Raw genomic sequence first — 15893 nt, forward strand, 5'->3', positions numbered from 1 at the left:
GTAAAATTATTGAATGACATCTTCAGACTGGACACATTTTGTAAGTTACATACTTTATTTCGAAAAAAATTTCACACAAGTTTTTAATCCAGTTTGATATAGTCATTATTTGTAAAAAGCTGAATGTTACAATGTATGTCACTTTTATGTTAATTAGTTCATGTAGTTGATTTGAAACTAAACCTGTAAATATTTTATTTACAATACATTTTTTTTTAAACAATGTTTGCTTAACAATGGACTGTTTTATCTTTGTATTTGAAATAGAAAGATACAAAGTTAAATGAAACAAACTAAATGTACTTCAATATTGTCTCTGTTCTACCTAATTTTCATTTTGTTCATGACTAAAATTGGTTTCAACCGAATTGATTCAATAGAGGAAACAATTTTCGTTCAATCTTTGCCTGATGCTTGTAATTAATAAACATATAGTCTGATAATGTGGGAAAGTGACATTTGGATCTTCTTGTTATTAATCTGAAAGTGCCATATTCTATTGATCTTAGATTCTTTGCTGATAAAATTAATCTCTTTAATGCAGTTTAATGTGAAAGCAGAGTAGAATTATATAAAAATTTGTCATGTATGTGTCTAAAATAATCTCTTGTAAACCCATTAGTCAATACTAAATACATGTATGAAAATGGAAGGACATGGGACAAATGTCAATCATGTCTGTTAGGTAACCAATTGACCACAGGATTAAACAAAAAAATCAGTAGTCAACATGGTCAAAACTTGATTGAGGAATAAAATTTGATAGGTGTTGCAACAAAGGATTTCCCAAAGACCTGACTTCAATGTAGACTGAATATTATTAATCTAGCCCTGTTGTCTAAACTACATTTTAAACTAAATTCTATCCCTGATCTTGTTAATAATCATCTATTGGCACTATATTAATAAGGAATATGGGAAAAAATGGACATGAACCAATAATAACTAATTTAAACTATGACTTTGAAGTTACCTATATTAATATGATAAGAAAACGTGAGCTTGTATTGATGTTATTGGGGGCCTCGGTGGCCGAGTGGTCTAAGTAGTCAAACTACTGTATCACTGGCCTGTCAACACTGAGGTTGTGAGTTCGAATCCCGCACTGGCAGGTGCATCGACTCAAATCTTAATTGACTATACTAGAATTGTCAGTTTTCCTACCGAAGGTCGTGGTTCTCTCCCGACACTCCGGCTTCCTCCACCAATAAAAAATAACCGTCAAGAAATAGCACAATATAATAAGTGTTGAAAGTGGTTTTAAACACCAATCAATCAATCAATCAATATTGATGTTCTTCATCAAGACAGTTGGTGGAAGGTTTTATGTGTTTTCCTGATATATCTTCAGGTATAATTGACCAAAACTTCTGATGTTTTAACATATGGATCTATGACTTCTACACCTAGGACAAGTACCATTTGACTATAACCACTACAAATCTGGAACGGTTTACCAGTATGAATTTTGATCCCTAGTTGGTTCTTGATTCTATCAAAATATTGATATGTCTTATATATCCTGAGAGTATTGTCACTCTATATACCTCCTTTCTTTTCCAACTTAAAATTATTGTCACATGTCTGTGATGCAATAGAAGTCATACTGATAACTGAAGCAAATATTTCTAAAAGAAAATTAATGAAAATAGTAGCCGCTGCAATACATCCTAGAATGACACACAAACAATGAATGAAGTGTATTTCATTTCGTGATCATGATGATTATGTAATTCTTTCACTCCCATGTTATTTTATATTGATTGCATGGTTTGTGAGCTTTATGTAATAATCAATGTCGAATTAGTTATAGTAGGTAATTATTTATGGCAAAGTATATATTTTATAGGCTTCTTATAGAAAAAGAACATGTATCACATGGTTTATAACCAGTTTTTCTGTACTAAATTGGCCTCCAAAGTAATTACCAATTTGTAACTGGTATGACTACAAGAAACTAATGTCCAATTACCTGCCATTTTGCTGTATTTTATTCCTATGCTAGAATTGCTCTCTCATATATAGCATCTTTCATGTAACATGTTACTAAACAAATACATTGAAGATGAGTAATTGAAAGAAAGCATCAATATTTTAGTAGCAGTCAGATTTTTCAAAGTGATCACTTGTAGAGAGGAAAAAACGATGAAAGTTAATTAGGACCTCAAAGTCAAATTTCGATTTTGAATGAAATCTAATGCATTGGAAATTTGGTGTAATGATTCCATGTTAATAACAAATTTATTTCAAGTCAATCAATAATGTGTGATGATTTGATGATTGATTTTTTATTTATCCTCAGGTGAAGTTTGATGATTTTATTAGTAACTTTGTGGTAGAACAAACATCGCACCATGGAACCACATCCTGACGAACAATTCCATCCAGGGGATGAACAGTTAAACTGGTCAGAACAGCATGAAAATCTCAAAGGTAACTTTATATGTAACATATATACAGATATATATATATATATATATATACATCAAATATATCGCATCGCATTAAAGCTTGATTTTCTATCTTAACTTTTTCAGATTTGGAAAAAAATTCCTGTAAGAAGTTCAAAGTGAAAATGTATGAAAATAATCCATATTTTTTATAACTGTTCAATTCAGTCCAAGGTGACTTACAATTAATTTACCTCAATTCTAAAAGTTTTATTATGTCCCATCTACAGTTGTAAAGGTTAAAATTTTTGATTAAGAAAGTTTACCATAAATTTGTGGTCACATCATCTTGATGCTCATGTTCATTACGATGTGAATTTTTTAAAATTTAGTTGCCAAATTACAATTTTGACCCTGATTACAGGATTCACTGAACATAGAAATTTGATCATGGGAAATAAGTACTTTCACAGGTTAAAGTTTTTGGTAAGGTAAGTTTACCATGAAGTTTTGGTCACATCCACTTGCAACTAATTACACATGTTCATTGTTAGGTAAATTTTCGGACATATATGACAAATTACAATTTTGAACCTGATTTCATAGTTCATTCAACATGGACACATGATAGTGTAAGCAGGGCATGATGTCCTATGAAAACATATTTTAGAAGTTGAATATTTTTTATTGAAGCCCTTGATTGAGATAAAGTGGCGATGGTTGAGATCTCAATAGACTAGTTTAACCCTAACACATAACCGTTTACCTGTCCCAAATCTAAAACCTTATGACTACTACAAGGGGTTGTTTAACTACCTTGACTACCCATGAGGGTGTCGCACGTTGATAATAGTTGTCTGATGTCATATAAATTTTTTTTTTTTTTTCTGTCATTTTGAGAATTGATTGTTGATGGCAGATCTTCTCTGATTAATTAACATGATTTTTTTAAAACTTTAGGCTATTTAAAATTTGACATATTGTATAGAGACCTGTCTCTTGTTGAATAATTCTTATATATATATAAACAAGTCTAAATTGAAAACAACTTTCAAACCTATGATTGCGTTGGATAAAAACCGCAATTTTTATACGTGTGCATGCAAAACAAATTTCTAGGTAAAGGGGTCTAAAAGTGACAAAGTTTATTTTAACAAAATGCATTTGACTAGCAGGTTGAACAACGGATGTTCTTAAACCCTCCTAACTGCCATTAGCGATTGCCAAATAAAATGATCACCAGATGTAACAAAATGGATCTTAAATATTAATTTAATATAAAACAGAAAACAATAAACTTGCGGAAAAGATGGTATACCGCAAACAAAAGGTTCAAAAATTAGTACACCATATCCGGATTTCGACAATTAATGTCTTTTCAGTGATGTTAGGAATCGAAACAGTATTTGGGAGGCCATATAATTTACCTCAATTTAGGATAGACTCTTGAATTTTGAAGAGTCGAAATAGGATGACCGGATCATATAAACCTGAAAGGCAAATATAATACAAGCCCAAACGAAAAAATATAAACAAGTCTATAGAATTGAAAACAACTTTCAAACCTATGATTGCGTTGGATAAAAACCGCAATTTTTATATGTGTGCATGCAAAACAAATTTCTTAGTAAAGGGGTCTAAATACATGAAATACAGCACAAGCAATATTTTCCAAAAGACCAAAAAAGTGACAAAGTATATTTTAACAAAACGCATTTGACTAGCAGGTCGAACAACAGATGTTCTTAAACCATATATATCCTGGGAGAATATTTACCTTTAATTGTCTTTTGGATATTTTTGTCGTTGGATTGCTGTCTCGTTTATCATGATGTAAACCTCACCTCTTCTTTTACTCACAAAAGGTGTGCATAATATTAGAATGCATTTTTTGTTTTTCCACAGAATTTATGGTTGTTGTAAACCTTTGTCAATTGTTGTAAAATTTTGCAAGTTATCCTAGAAGGATGTACTCTGGTCAATGGTTTTTGTCCCCATAGAAATACCAGTTGTCGGTCCGTCTGTCTGTCAGTCTTTCCGGTTTTGTTAGCGCTCTTATGTGTACAATTCTTGCCAGATTTTTATGAAACTTATATCATAGGTTAATATCAGCAATTTTTGGATGAGTTCGAAAATCAGTGCAGATCAATAATTTTTAAAGGAGTTATGCCCCCTGGAAACATTAATTATATAGAAAATTGCATTGTTAGCACTCTCATGTGTACAATTCTTGCCAGAATTTTATGAAACTTATATCATAGATTTATTTCAGCAATGTCTCTGACGAGATAGAAAATCAGTGCCAATCAATTATTTTAGATTAGTTATGCCCTTGGAAACATTAATTAAAAGGAAAATTGCATTGTTAGTGCTCTCATATGTACAATTCTTGCCAGAATTTTATGAAACTTATATCATAGGTTTATATCAGCAATATCTTTGACTTTTTCGAAAATAAGTGCTGATCAAATGTTTTTAACGAGTTATGCCAAATGGAAATATTAATCATAACGGAAATCGCATTGCATTTGCTCTGAAGCCTTCATTTCTCTAAGATACATTTTTGTACTTAGAAAAAGTTTTAAAGATAAAAAAAAGTGTTTTTATGCCCCTGCCGTAGCAGAGGGGGCATTAAAAGAGGGCCTTAGATACCAGAGGGACAGTCAAACTCATAGATCGAAAACAAACTGACAACGCCATGGCCAAAAATAAAAAGACAAACAGACAAGTAATAGTACAGATGACACAACATAGAAAATTAAGTGTTATTCTTGTCCGTCCCGTACGTCCCCAAAATTGGTTTCGTCCTTTAACTTTAGTTTGCCTCAACCAAATGTTATAAAACTTATACACAATGCTTATTACCACGTAACACAAATTAAGTTTGAAATTGGGTGGTGTCACTTTTACCGTTCATTAGTTATGCCCCTTTATAAACATAAAAATTGCTGAATTTTTCATTTCCGTTCTCTAACTTTAGTTTGCCTCAACCAAATGTTATAAAACTTATACACAATACTTATTACCACAAAACACAGATCAAGTCGAAATTGGGTGGTGTCACTTTTACTGTTCATTAGTTATTCCCCTTTATAAACATAAAAATTGCTGAATTTTTCGTTTCCGTCCTCTAACTTTAGTTTGCCTCAAACAAATGTTATGAAACTTATACACAATGCTTATTACCACAAAACACAGACCAAGTTTAAAATTTGGTGGCGTCATTTTTACCGTTCTTGAGTTATGCCCCTTTAAAAGTGGAAAAATTACTAAATCTGTCGTTTCCGTCCTCTAACTTTAGTTTGCCTCAACCAAATGTTATTAAACTTATACACAATGCTTATAATCACAAAACAGTCTTTACTACGTGAATCCTGCATCTGTATGTGGAAGTTGACTCATGCATATTTACAAGCGGGGCATCTGTGGCCCATAGACACATTTTTAAGTTATTGCCCTTGTACCTTGGATAGATAAAATATGTGCAACGCGGGGGACATTGGAACTCTTTTCTTTTATTCTGCTTCAATTTCAAGCTAAAAACTGCTTTAACATGTGATTATATTTGAGATATTCATATTTTAAAGATTAAGATTTTGAACAATTTGGTTTTTCTTAAAAAATCATAGGTTGTTAATTTTGGAATTTTGTTTTTTGTGTGTCCTTTTAAGGGATATATTTTGGTTTCTTGCTTTTCATACTTTGATATTTCAGATTTATATCAGTTCTAACTTATAATATCAGATTTTGAGTACCCCTAACCTGCTAACAAGAAGTAGTATTTCAAAATATTATTAATCAAAAATTTTTAAGGAAATGTGATTCGTTAAAACTTGATCACATGTACATTTGTATTTACTCAGTTTGCACGTCAACACTGTCGTTTTTAGCTTTTCGTAGGTCAAAAACAGCATATTGCACAGGGCATACAGCATGTTACTAAAAATACATTATAGAAATCCCCAATTTTACATTGTTCATGCAATAGTCAGTTTTTAATAATATAACAATTGTAGCTTTTGGTTGAAGTCAATACAATGTTATATCGATGTTCGTCCTCAGTCAATATGCTTCTCTTAGGTCTCTTACCTCGTATGCATATGGTGTCTAAAGCCCCCTCCCCTCCCCTTAGCCCCATAACAAAAAAAACCCAAATAACAAGCAAACAAAAATACATATGTTAGTTTTAATAATTGAAGATAGATACTGCATGTGCAGATTTTAATCACTAAAGTTAAATGATAAGAATAATTACAATTCATAGTAATATTTCTTAATTTTTAGGTACAAAGCCAAAAGGAAGATATAACAAATTTTCTGAGCATGCTAGAACCTTGATTTCAACAGAGAAACAATGTGCTTTATTTTGTGGAGGAAAGAAATGTAAATATTGTACATGGGAGAATTGGACAGAAGACAAAACAGAAATTAAAGGACTTTACTCTAATTGGTTTGTGTATTTTATATTCCTTATAAAATTAAGGAGATGTGGTAGGATTGCCAATGAGACAACTATCCCCCAAATGCCAATAAAACAACTATCCACCAAATGCCAATGAGACAACTATACACCAAAGTTCAAATGAAGTGGATGTAAGCAATTATAGACAACTGTATGGCCTTCGACAATGAGAAAAACCCATATTGTATAGTTGGCTATATATGTTTTATCTTTATATTGATAATGCCTGTGATTATTTGTTTGTTTTTAGTTTTTATGATCATGAATTCCTTTGCTTGGCAATGATAATATTTGTAGGAACTGTGTGTTTTATATGAACATTATCTATTGATGTGGCATGTGGCTCTTCATAGATATATGTGGCATCGTAGATAAATAGTGAAAGATTAAACTGTACAAGCCCATGCTAGTGGCTACCTGAATCTTTCTGTAAGGTCAAAGCTTTATATGTTATTGTTGAAGACCTGCAGACAACTGTTAAGATAAAGAACAGTAATCGAATTGCAGTTCCTATGATAAATTGATTATTTCCTAGTGTTCTAGTGTCTTAAACATCTACTCAATATCCTTTCTCTTACAATTTGTATAGTATAAAATTCTGAGTCTTGTACATGTACCCAATACCCTTTCTTTTCCAATTTATATAGTATATAATTTCAACATTGTCATTCAGTTGTTATTAGATTTATGCACAAGGTATCATGCTGTTCTGATGTTTTTGGAATCATGCTGTATGCTGTTTCTTATTTCACAGATCAAGATTTGCTGATTTTATGAATCAAGTTTCTGTATTTATTTTATTTTCAGCATGGTATTTAATCCCATATCTCATCTTATTATTTTACAGGGTAACAGACAATATTTTGGCAATGGCAAGACCATCATCTAAAGCCATTAAAAAGTTTGATATCATAAAACAGTTTAAAGAGTAAGATATTACTATCGATAATGTACAATGATGTATGGTGGCATGTATATATTTTAACTTATTAAAGGGGCACTAGCTGTTAAATTCATGTTCACCGATTTGACTCAAATTCTCATATTTTCAAAACATTTAGGGGAGGAATTTTTTTTTTCTTTAACATTTTCCATTTTAAATTGGTTATTTCTGATTTATATATAAAAGCAAATAATAATGATATGGTTTGAATAGGTAAATTAAAAAAATTTAAGTTCTTAGACCACATTCATTCTGTGTCAGAAATCTATGCTGTGTCAAATAATTCAGTGCTGTATCAAGCTTGAATGTTGTGTCCATACTTGCCCCAAGTGTTCAGGCTTCGACCTCTGGGGTCGTATCAAGCTACTCCCAGCGGAGCATTTTATTAGAAAATTTATTTTTATATTTATTTGGAAAAAAGGGGGGGGGGGAGGAACATTTTTTTTTTTTTTGGGGGGAGGGGGGAGGTCAATTGGCAACAGCATAGTGTATTGCACAAAAGCAAAAAATTGAATATAAATTCAAATTATATAACCAATTCTAAGTTCTTTGACTACAGTTATTCTGTGTCAGAAACCTATTATGTGTCAAATATTGAATTACAATCCAAATTCAGACCTATATCAAGGGCGAATATTGTGTCCATTTTTGCCCCAACTGTTCAGGATTGATCTCTGCGGTCATATCCAGCTGCGCTCAGCGAAGCAATTTATTAACCTATATATAAGTAAAAAAATTCTGAATGTCTAAGGGATATAACTCTACCTCCAAAATAATTTACCTGTACCAGTAAATAAAAAACATTTGTATAAGTATTACCCCTGACTAAATTAAGACGAAAATATTTAATCCACATTATTTGTGACTGAAATCCATTAATTATAGAGGTGTAACTGGACACAAGAAATAATTTTAGTATGCATTATGATATTTCAGAAAAATTTTGATGTTTACATTTATTTGCATAAGGTATTTTTTTCAAAACCAGTGAAAAAATGAAAAAAAAATTTAAGAGAAATCTGATGGTAATTTCTTTTGAACTCATTTTATGTTTTTTATTCTGTCTGGAAAACATCAAAAGATGGTAACAGTGTGTGTAGGGTGTCAAACCTATTTAAATATAGTTGATACTGTTAGCAGCCTTCTTTGTACCATACATCAAACCATAAGGAAAATAATAGCTATAATAGGTGAATTGTAACGATTCTATCAAATCAAACAATTTGTTTTAATCTTATCATATATCTTTTTCTGAATTGGTGAGAAATTGAATACTGTATATTACTTCTAGAAGATATGGCATTCATTATGGACAAATTACAATAATGTGGTTAAACTATAAAAGTGTGTACATGTTGTATAAAAATTTTACTTGCAAAAATAAAACTCTGAACTTTTTGACCGGTTTGTTCAGTCTCATTTTCTGATTCTATAAAACATAACATGTTAAAATTTCTGAATATACAAGATTTTCAATTCCTCTTGGATGTTTACTTTATAGTTTTGAATTATTTAATGAAAAACAGCAAAATTTGCAAATATTGCCTTGTTGATACTAATAATTAGCTGTCATCGATATTTTATGTTCACACACCAATTTTGGTCAGTTTCTCTAACTAATCATTTCATTATATTTCATGTTTATTATTGTATATTTATCACATGTGACACATTTATAAGTCTTAGCATCGCATTGTAATTAATTTTGAATTTTGGTGATTTTTGTGTGTCACCATTGATATTCTGCATAGAAGATGATGGATTATTTTATATTTGAACAGGAAAGGTATAACCTCAGTGATAAGTATACAGAAACCAGGAGAGCATGCAGATTGTGGATATGGTTTAGAGGAGAGTGGATTTACTTATGATCCACAGATGTTTATGGAGAATGGAAGTAAGTAATCTTGACAAGACATTTTTCCCCCATTACATATAACATGTTTCAAACTACCTCAGATATGATTTAACTCTTTTACTTGAAACTTGATTAGATTATTAGAATTAATGGTGATCTAAGGCCTTGTATACTTTTTTTTTTATATTTGATATATGAGAACAATTTGTTTTTAGTAAATCACAAGAAATATTTACATATGAGGGTTTATGGATAACGAAGTTCCTTTAAAGCAAAGGGTTATTTTAACAACTGCTTTGGAACAGTCTGTCACATGTTTTAGTTGCATTTATTCATTCGATTGGTACTACGGACTCACATAAACAAGGTGAAAACCAACAGGAAAGTACACAGACATAACAGATACATTTGTACACGAAAGAAAGAATTGCTTTATTTAAAATTCAGCATTATTTTAATTAGAATAATTATGTTTTTTTTTTAAATTGGCTTGGAAAGATATGTTATGTATTATGTGTGTGACCGACTGTGCGAGGGCTTTATAGCCAGTCAAGGTCGTTAAAAACCCCAATCATCATCATATATTACGTTTATTGTTTATTTCAGTATATTTTTACAATTTTGGGTGGTAAGTATACTGTATACTTATGATATTTTATAATCCTTTAAAAAGGGCCAAAATAAATCGTTATAATTCATGTAATTATTGGTTTTGTTTTACCGTTACTGAATCATTCAGTTTAAAAAGACTTTCATTTTGAGAAATGTTGACAGCAGAAATTTAAAAGTATTCTCAATTTTGTGGCAAAATTGCTCAGATGAAAAATTATATTTATAATTAAGTAATGTTTATCATGGACGGTAAAAAGCATTTCGTAAAATATGAAATATGAATGAAAAATGAAAGAGACGGCAATCAAACGAACAATAGAACGAGACAGACATTTAGAGGCAGATGACATATTTTTATACATTTTGAAAAACTTCCAATGAATATGTGATCTCAATTTGGATAGCTCTCACTGTACATTGTTATTTTTGATTCAGTAGGTTTAAAAATTGTGCTTTATTTACAGGGATGATTATGGTGTAGCATCCTTAAGTACTATACTGGATATGGTTAAAGTCATACAGTTTGCTGTCTCAGATGGCAAAGTTGCCATTCATTGCCATGCTGGCCTTGGTAAGTTCTAGCACATGGCAAATTTGTCACTCATAATCATGCTTCACTTTGTCAGTTCTGTAATCACTAGCCAGTCAACACTGAGGTTGTGAGCTTGAACCCCGCTTGTGCGGGTGCACTCGACTCCAATCTTAATTGACTAGGGTTGTCAGTTTTCCTATCGAAGGTCGGTGGTTTTCTGCGGGCACTCCGGCTTCCTCCACCAATAAAAACTGGCCTCACGAAATAGCCCAAAATCATTGCTTAAAAGTGGCGTTAAAACTCCAAAAATCAAAAATCAAATCACTTTGTCAGTTTTCAAAAAGGCAAATTTGTTACTTGTTTCCAATTTGAATTAGTAACTTTGATTTCATAAGAAGACAACGTTGCCATTCATGATGAACTTTTTATTAGTTTTTATCACACCAGACAAAGTTCATTGTCATACTGGGGTTAGAAAGTTTGATCACACCAGACAAAGTTCATTATCATACTGGGGTTAGAAAGTTTAATCACACCAGACAAAGTTCATTGTCATACTGGGGTTAGAAAGTTTGATCACACCAGTTCATTGTCATACTGGGGTTAGAAAGTTTGATTACACCAGACAAAGTTCATTGTCATACTGGGGTTAGAAAGTTTGATCACATCAGACAAAGTTCATTGTCATACTGGGGTTAGAAAGTTTGATCACAAAAGACAAAGTTGTCATTGATTGCCTTGCTAGACTGGACAAAATAACTTTCATAAAGTGTCTAAGTGATTAACTTCACAAATTCACAAATCCTTATAATTTTCTTGAAATATAAATGACCAAACTGTTATGAGAATAAATTGCAAATAAAATAAATAATGTTAATTTCTTGATTTTATTTTTAGGCAGAACTGGTGTTATAATTGCTTCCTACTTAGTGTTTACAAATAGAATTCATGCGGATGATGCTATACAGTTTGTAAGATCAAAGAGGTGAGTTAATTATTATCTCCATAATTAATGTGTATAATTTTAAAATATCGCCCAATAAAGGAACATTTTTTAATTGACAGTAGTTTATCAATATTTGAATTTTGTAACTCAAATCAACAGAAAAACCAGAGAGTATCACAAAAGCTCCAAATCAAGATAGGCCAAATGCAGTGACAGGATTATCAGCTTCTGTTGTGCATGCATGTAAATTGTTTCATACTGAGCAAAACATGTCAAACTGGGAACAGGACTCAGTAAAATTTCAAATCAGACTCCTATTCTGGTATATTGAAATTTGACAAAGAATTTCTAAATAAGGACTATAAATAAAAAAATAATGTTCTCTCAAAACATCTTTGTTGTCTTGCTATAGACATGATAGACACTCTAGCACTATACTACCAAGTGGTTAACATGCTGTCATGGATTTGCCTTGGTCCACAATGTATAGATATATGTGTATATCACTTACAGCTTTTCTTTACATAGGAATAACCTTTAAACCTAGTTTGATCATAAACAGAATGCTAGTAGATAAGTTAAACTTTACCAGAAAAATGAGTGGTAAAGAAGTATAATATTATGAGAGATGCTTTGAGAAGAGCTACCAAAGCATGCAAATCTAACAACATGAAAGTATAAACTTTTCCTTGTAATTTGTCAATGATTGTATCAATGTAAATGAAAATTTGAAAATAAATTATATTTACTATGTTATTACAGACATGGTGCAATCCAGACCCGAGGACAAATGGAAGTGATTAGAGAATTTGAACAGTACTTAAAGCCATTCCGGATTATATTTTCTATAGCGTATGTAGCATGGTTTTTGTATTTGATATAAAATATTCTTCACTTGACAAATGTATCCAGCAGATCCAGAAATAAAAAAATTGAGATGAAGAAAATGTTCTACGAACAGCGTTTTCTCTGACTTATCATTGGAAAGAAATTTAAGAGCCAAAAACAAAATAAACAGCCTTATAAATGAATTCTCTTAAGTTTTGTAGCCAAAGATCAATAGAAAAGGATTAAAAATTGTTTGAATAAGTATACATTGAGAGCTATCTAAACTGAACCTTTACTTAACTAGAAAACTGTGGAATAATTTTGAAAAATATATATTATTGCACAAGATTGTATGGAGCCAAGTGTCACTTTAATTTGTATGGCTTCAACATATATATATGTTGGGCTAAATATACGACGAATTATATATATTAATATACATATAAAGTGCCTAGAAAATCAACCTAACAATGGTAGAGAAGATCTGATTTGAATTTTAACTTCCTCCCCCTCTGAACACTGCTTAGCATTGCGCAGACGCCTTATTCCCTCCTCTAACTATAGCTTTTGTCTCGGGAGGTATTACCTTCTCGTAGGTATTAAACAAGGACGACTAATCACAACACATGAAGTATTTTTAAGTGTACAGGAATGATTATCTACTCATCTCTTCAGTATAATTACAGTATATATATGTATATAAAACAACAATAAAATGAATCAATTTGAATTGGGCATATTTGACCGTCAACACAGTTCATCATTGATAAGTGTAAACTAACTTTTGAGAGAAAAAGGACGATAGAACTCCATTGATATATTTTAGAAATTGTTCAATAAGCCATAATATGTTTGATTAATTTATTTAGAGGTACAGATAGCAGAGAATTTAGTCTACAACAGTTCCTCAATAGGCAGAAACAAATACTCCATGGATACGAAGCAAGAAAACTTAAATATGTGCCAAAGGTAAAATTGAGTATTAAACAACAAAGCATTCTATAGACTATGATTTAAATCTCACCTGGTCCAATGAACCAGTATGAGTAGTTTCCATCACTTTGCTTCCAATGCCTTTATTGCCCTTCCTTGAACTTTTACATGTTTATCACCTATGTCAATCAAGTTCACACTTGAGGATACACAACGTTTCTGAGGTAAAGATTTAGCTACTTTAATACTTATTTAAATGTTTAATTGTAAAGATTTGTTTTTAGTTTTTATGAAATTACATAAAAGATTTATTTTCATAGCATTGAGAAAAATCAATACCGGTACTTTTGAGTGTGATGTAATAGACAGGACATAACTTATTAATTCAATGATACATAATTCTAACATGCACTCAGAAATATCTATAGCAAAGGGACAGCACTTTTATTGCTTTTCTTGATCACAAAGTCTGAGTGCTGCCCTTAAACCTAGACCAACAGTTCACTTTAAGTTCAAGTCTGCACCTAACTCCAGTTGGAGAAAAATTCTTTGGTAGATGTCAGCACTTCGTGTTTACATTGAAGAAAAAAGATGCAGGATAATATCAATAAATTCCAGACTAATGGATAGAACAATCTAATAAAATACATTCATAATTTGCTTGACAGTCTCGCTGTAAAATACAGAAACATTGCAAACATTTTATAGAAAACCACCTCACACTTCAAGAGTATGAACATTGTATAGAAAATCGCATCATACTTTATAGTATACAGTATTTATATAAAGATTTGTCTGATTTGGAGCAATCCCTAAAGGTAACTAATTACATTCAAAGTGTCTTTATTTTCAGGTTATATATGTGGTATGTGAAAGATTGTTAGAACTTTCAAAAAAAGGAAACTCATTGTCTCAAATAAGAAAATGTCCAAGTGTAGCTTCTTTTGACAAAAAATTAAATCAAAATGGTGACATTGAATCAGAAAATGGCATCCCAAGAGTGTCTTCTCAGCCGTCATTAGAATCTCAAATAAGTTCAACTTCTAGTCATTTAAAACGCATTGGAAGGAGAAAAAGTGTTTGTATGGAAGACTTGCCAGATGAAAAACTCTTAGCATTAAAACATAAAACTGAACGTGAACTTAGTATAAAATCAGATACAGAGACTGATGTTTTTTCTACATTGGACATTGTGTCTCAGAAAAGTGATGATCTGGATAGTGTATGTGACGATTTAGGATGTTTATCAACAATTGATGTGGCAGAGGCTCTTGGTACAACTGATGTTGAGGAAGGAATATACAGTGCAGCTGATATTTATCAGGTTGAAATTTAATATATTAGATACAACAAATACCAAACACGTGTTAATAACTAACCATCTTACACAATTGACAGGCCGTTTAATTTTTTTTATGAAAAGGGAATCATAAGATTGTCAGGTAACTACTGAAATAAGTTAAAACAGTGTTAGATTTTAAAATAAATATTGCTCAGGTGAAAGATCTTGTTTCACAGGATTTTACAGGAGATATAGTAACTGATTTTTAATTTTTTAATTGTCTAATTTTCACAATTGACGTGCTTTACACTCATTGCGTCTCAGCAGTTATAAAGCAAACTTGAAATCCCATTTTATTTAAAAAAAAGAATTTTAAGTCACTACAATATTGTAATTTGTTCTATTTATCAACAATGCAATTAAAATTGTTTTAACATCATCATTCTTCAGACTCTGCCTAATTTGACAATTGATTGGCTGTCATATAACAATATCTTTTTAGCAGCCTGTTATCTTACAGCTATTTCAAAATCATTTCATATATGACTGACAGCAATACTTTGTATGAGAAGAAGGGTAGACGTCATATGTTTTTGTCTATCTAACAACAAATTTCTGGTTTAATATTGAAATATCTGGTTCATTGAATGATACTGTATGTGTAATGAAGCTGTTGGCGATGGAAAATGTATTTTTAAGTCACAAAAAATCCTAAAAGATGTCTTATTTTTATCCTACAGCAAAACACCTATATGTATATTTTAACAATGCACATCTAAGTAGTTTGCATGAAAATATGGATGGGTGTTGTTTGAAGTAAACCAGCATATTGAATTTATTTTTGTTTTCCATTATACAAATTAGAAATTTTATTAATGAATTCATTGATAAAATTTTATAATGCATTATTTTTTTAAGAGATTTGCTTTATTTTATAATTTTTTATATTTTCTTTAATGTATTTTCCATGGATCAAATTGTTATTTATATGCAAGGGAAATAAGCAAATCCATGTAGTAGGCAATAAGTGAATGTTAAAAACAAGACGATAACAGAGAAACAAATATCCATGAATTATTAACAGGTGTAAAAACAGGGTTCACCATA

General features: G+C 31.0%; 1 protein-coding gene across 1 annotated transcript in view; it reads left to right on the forward strand.

Moving 5' to 3' along the window:
* Nucleotides 1–15893, forward strand: part of LOC127722169 (protein tyrosine phosphatase domain-containing protein 1-like) — a 46905-nt gene that overhangs the window by 12934 nt on the left and 18078 nt on the right. Inside the window, exons 2-11 of the mRNA XM_052229049.1 lie at nt 2303–2433; nt 6675–6840; nt 7700–7780; nt 9577–9692; nt 10260–10281; nt 10730–10836; nt 11695–11782; nt 12506–12595; nt 13441–13540; nt 14358–14828. Coding sequence (XP_052085009.1) covers nt 2355–2433; nt 6675–6840; nt 7700–7780; nt 9577–9692; nt 10260–10281; nt 10730–10836; nt 11695–11782; nt 12506–12595; nt 13441–13540; nt 14358–14828 — 1320 coding nt within the window. The 5' untranslated portion in view covers nt 2303–2354. The remainder of the gene's footprint in view (nt 1–2302; nt 2434–6674; nt 6841–7699; nt 7781–9576; nt 9693–10259; nt 10282–10729; nt 10837–11694; nt 11783–12505; nt 12596–13440; nt 13541–14357; nt 14829–15893) is intronic.

The sequence above is a fragment of the Mytilus californianus genome, unplaced genomic scaffold, assembly GCF_021869535.1.
Source record: "Mytilus californianus isolate M0D057914Y unplaced genomic scaffold, xbMytCali1.0.p SCAF_1, whole genome shotgun sequence".
Taxonomy (NCBI): Eukaryota; Metazoa; Mollusca; class Bivalvia; order Mytilida; family Mytilidae; genus Mytilus; species Mytilus californianus.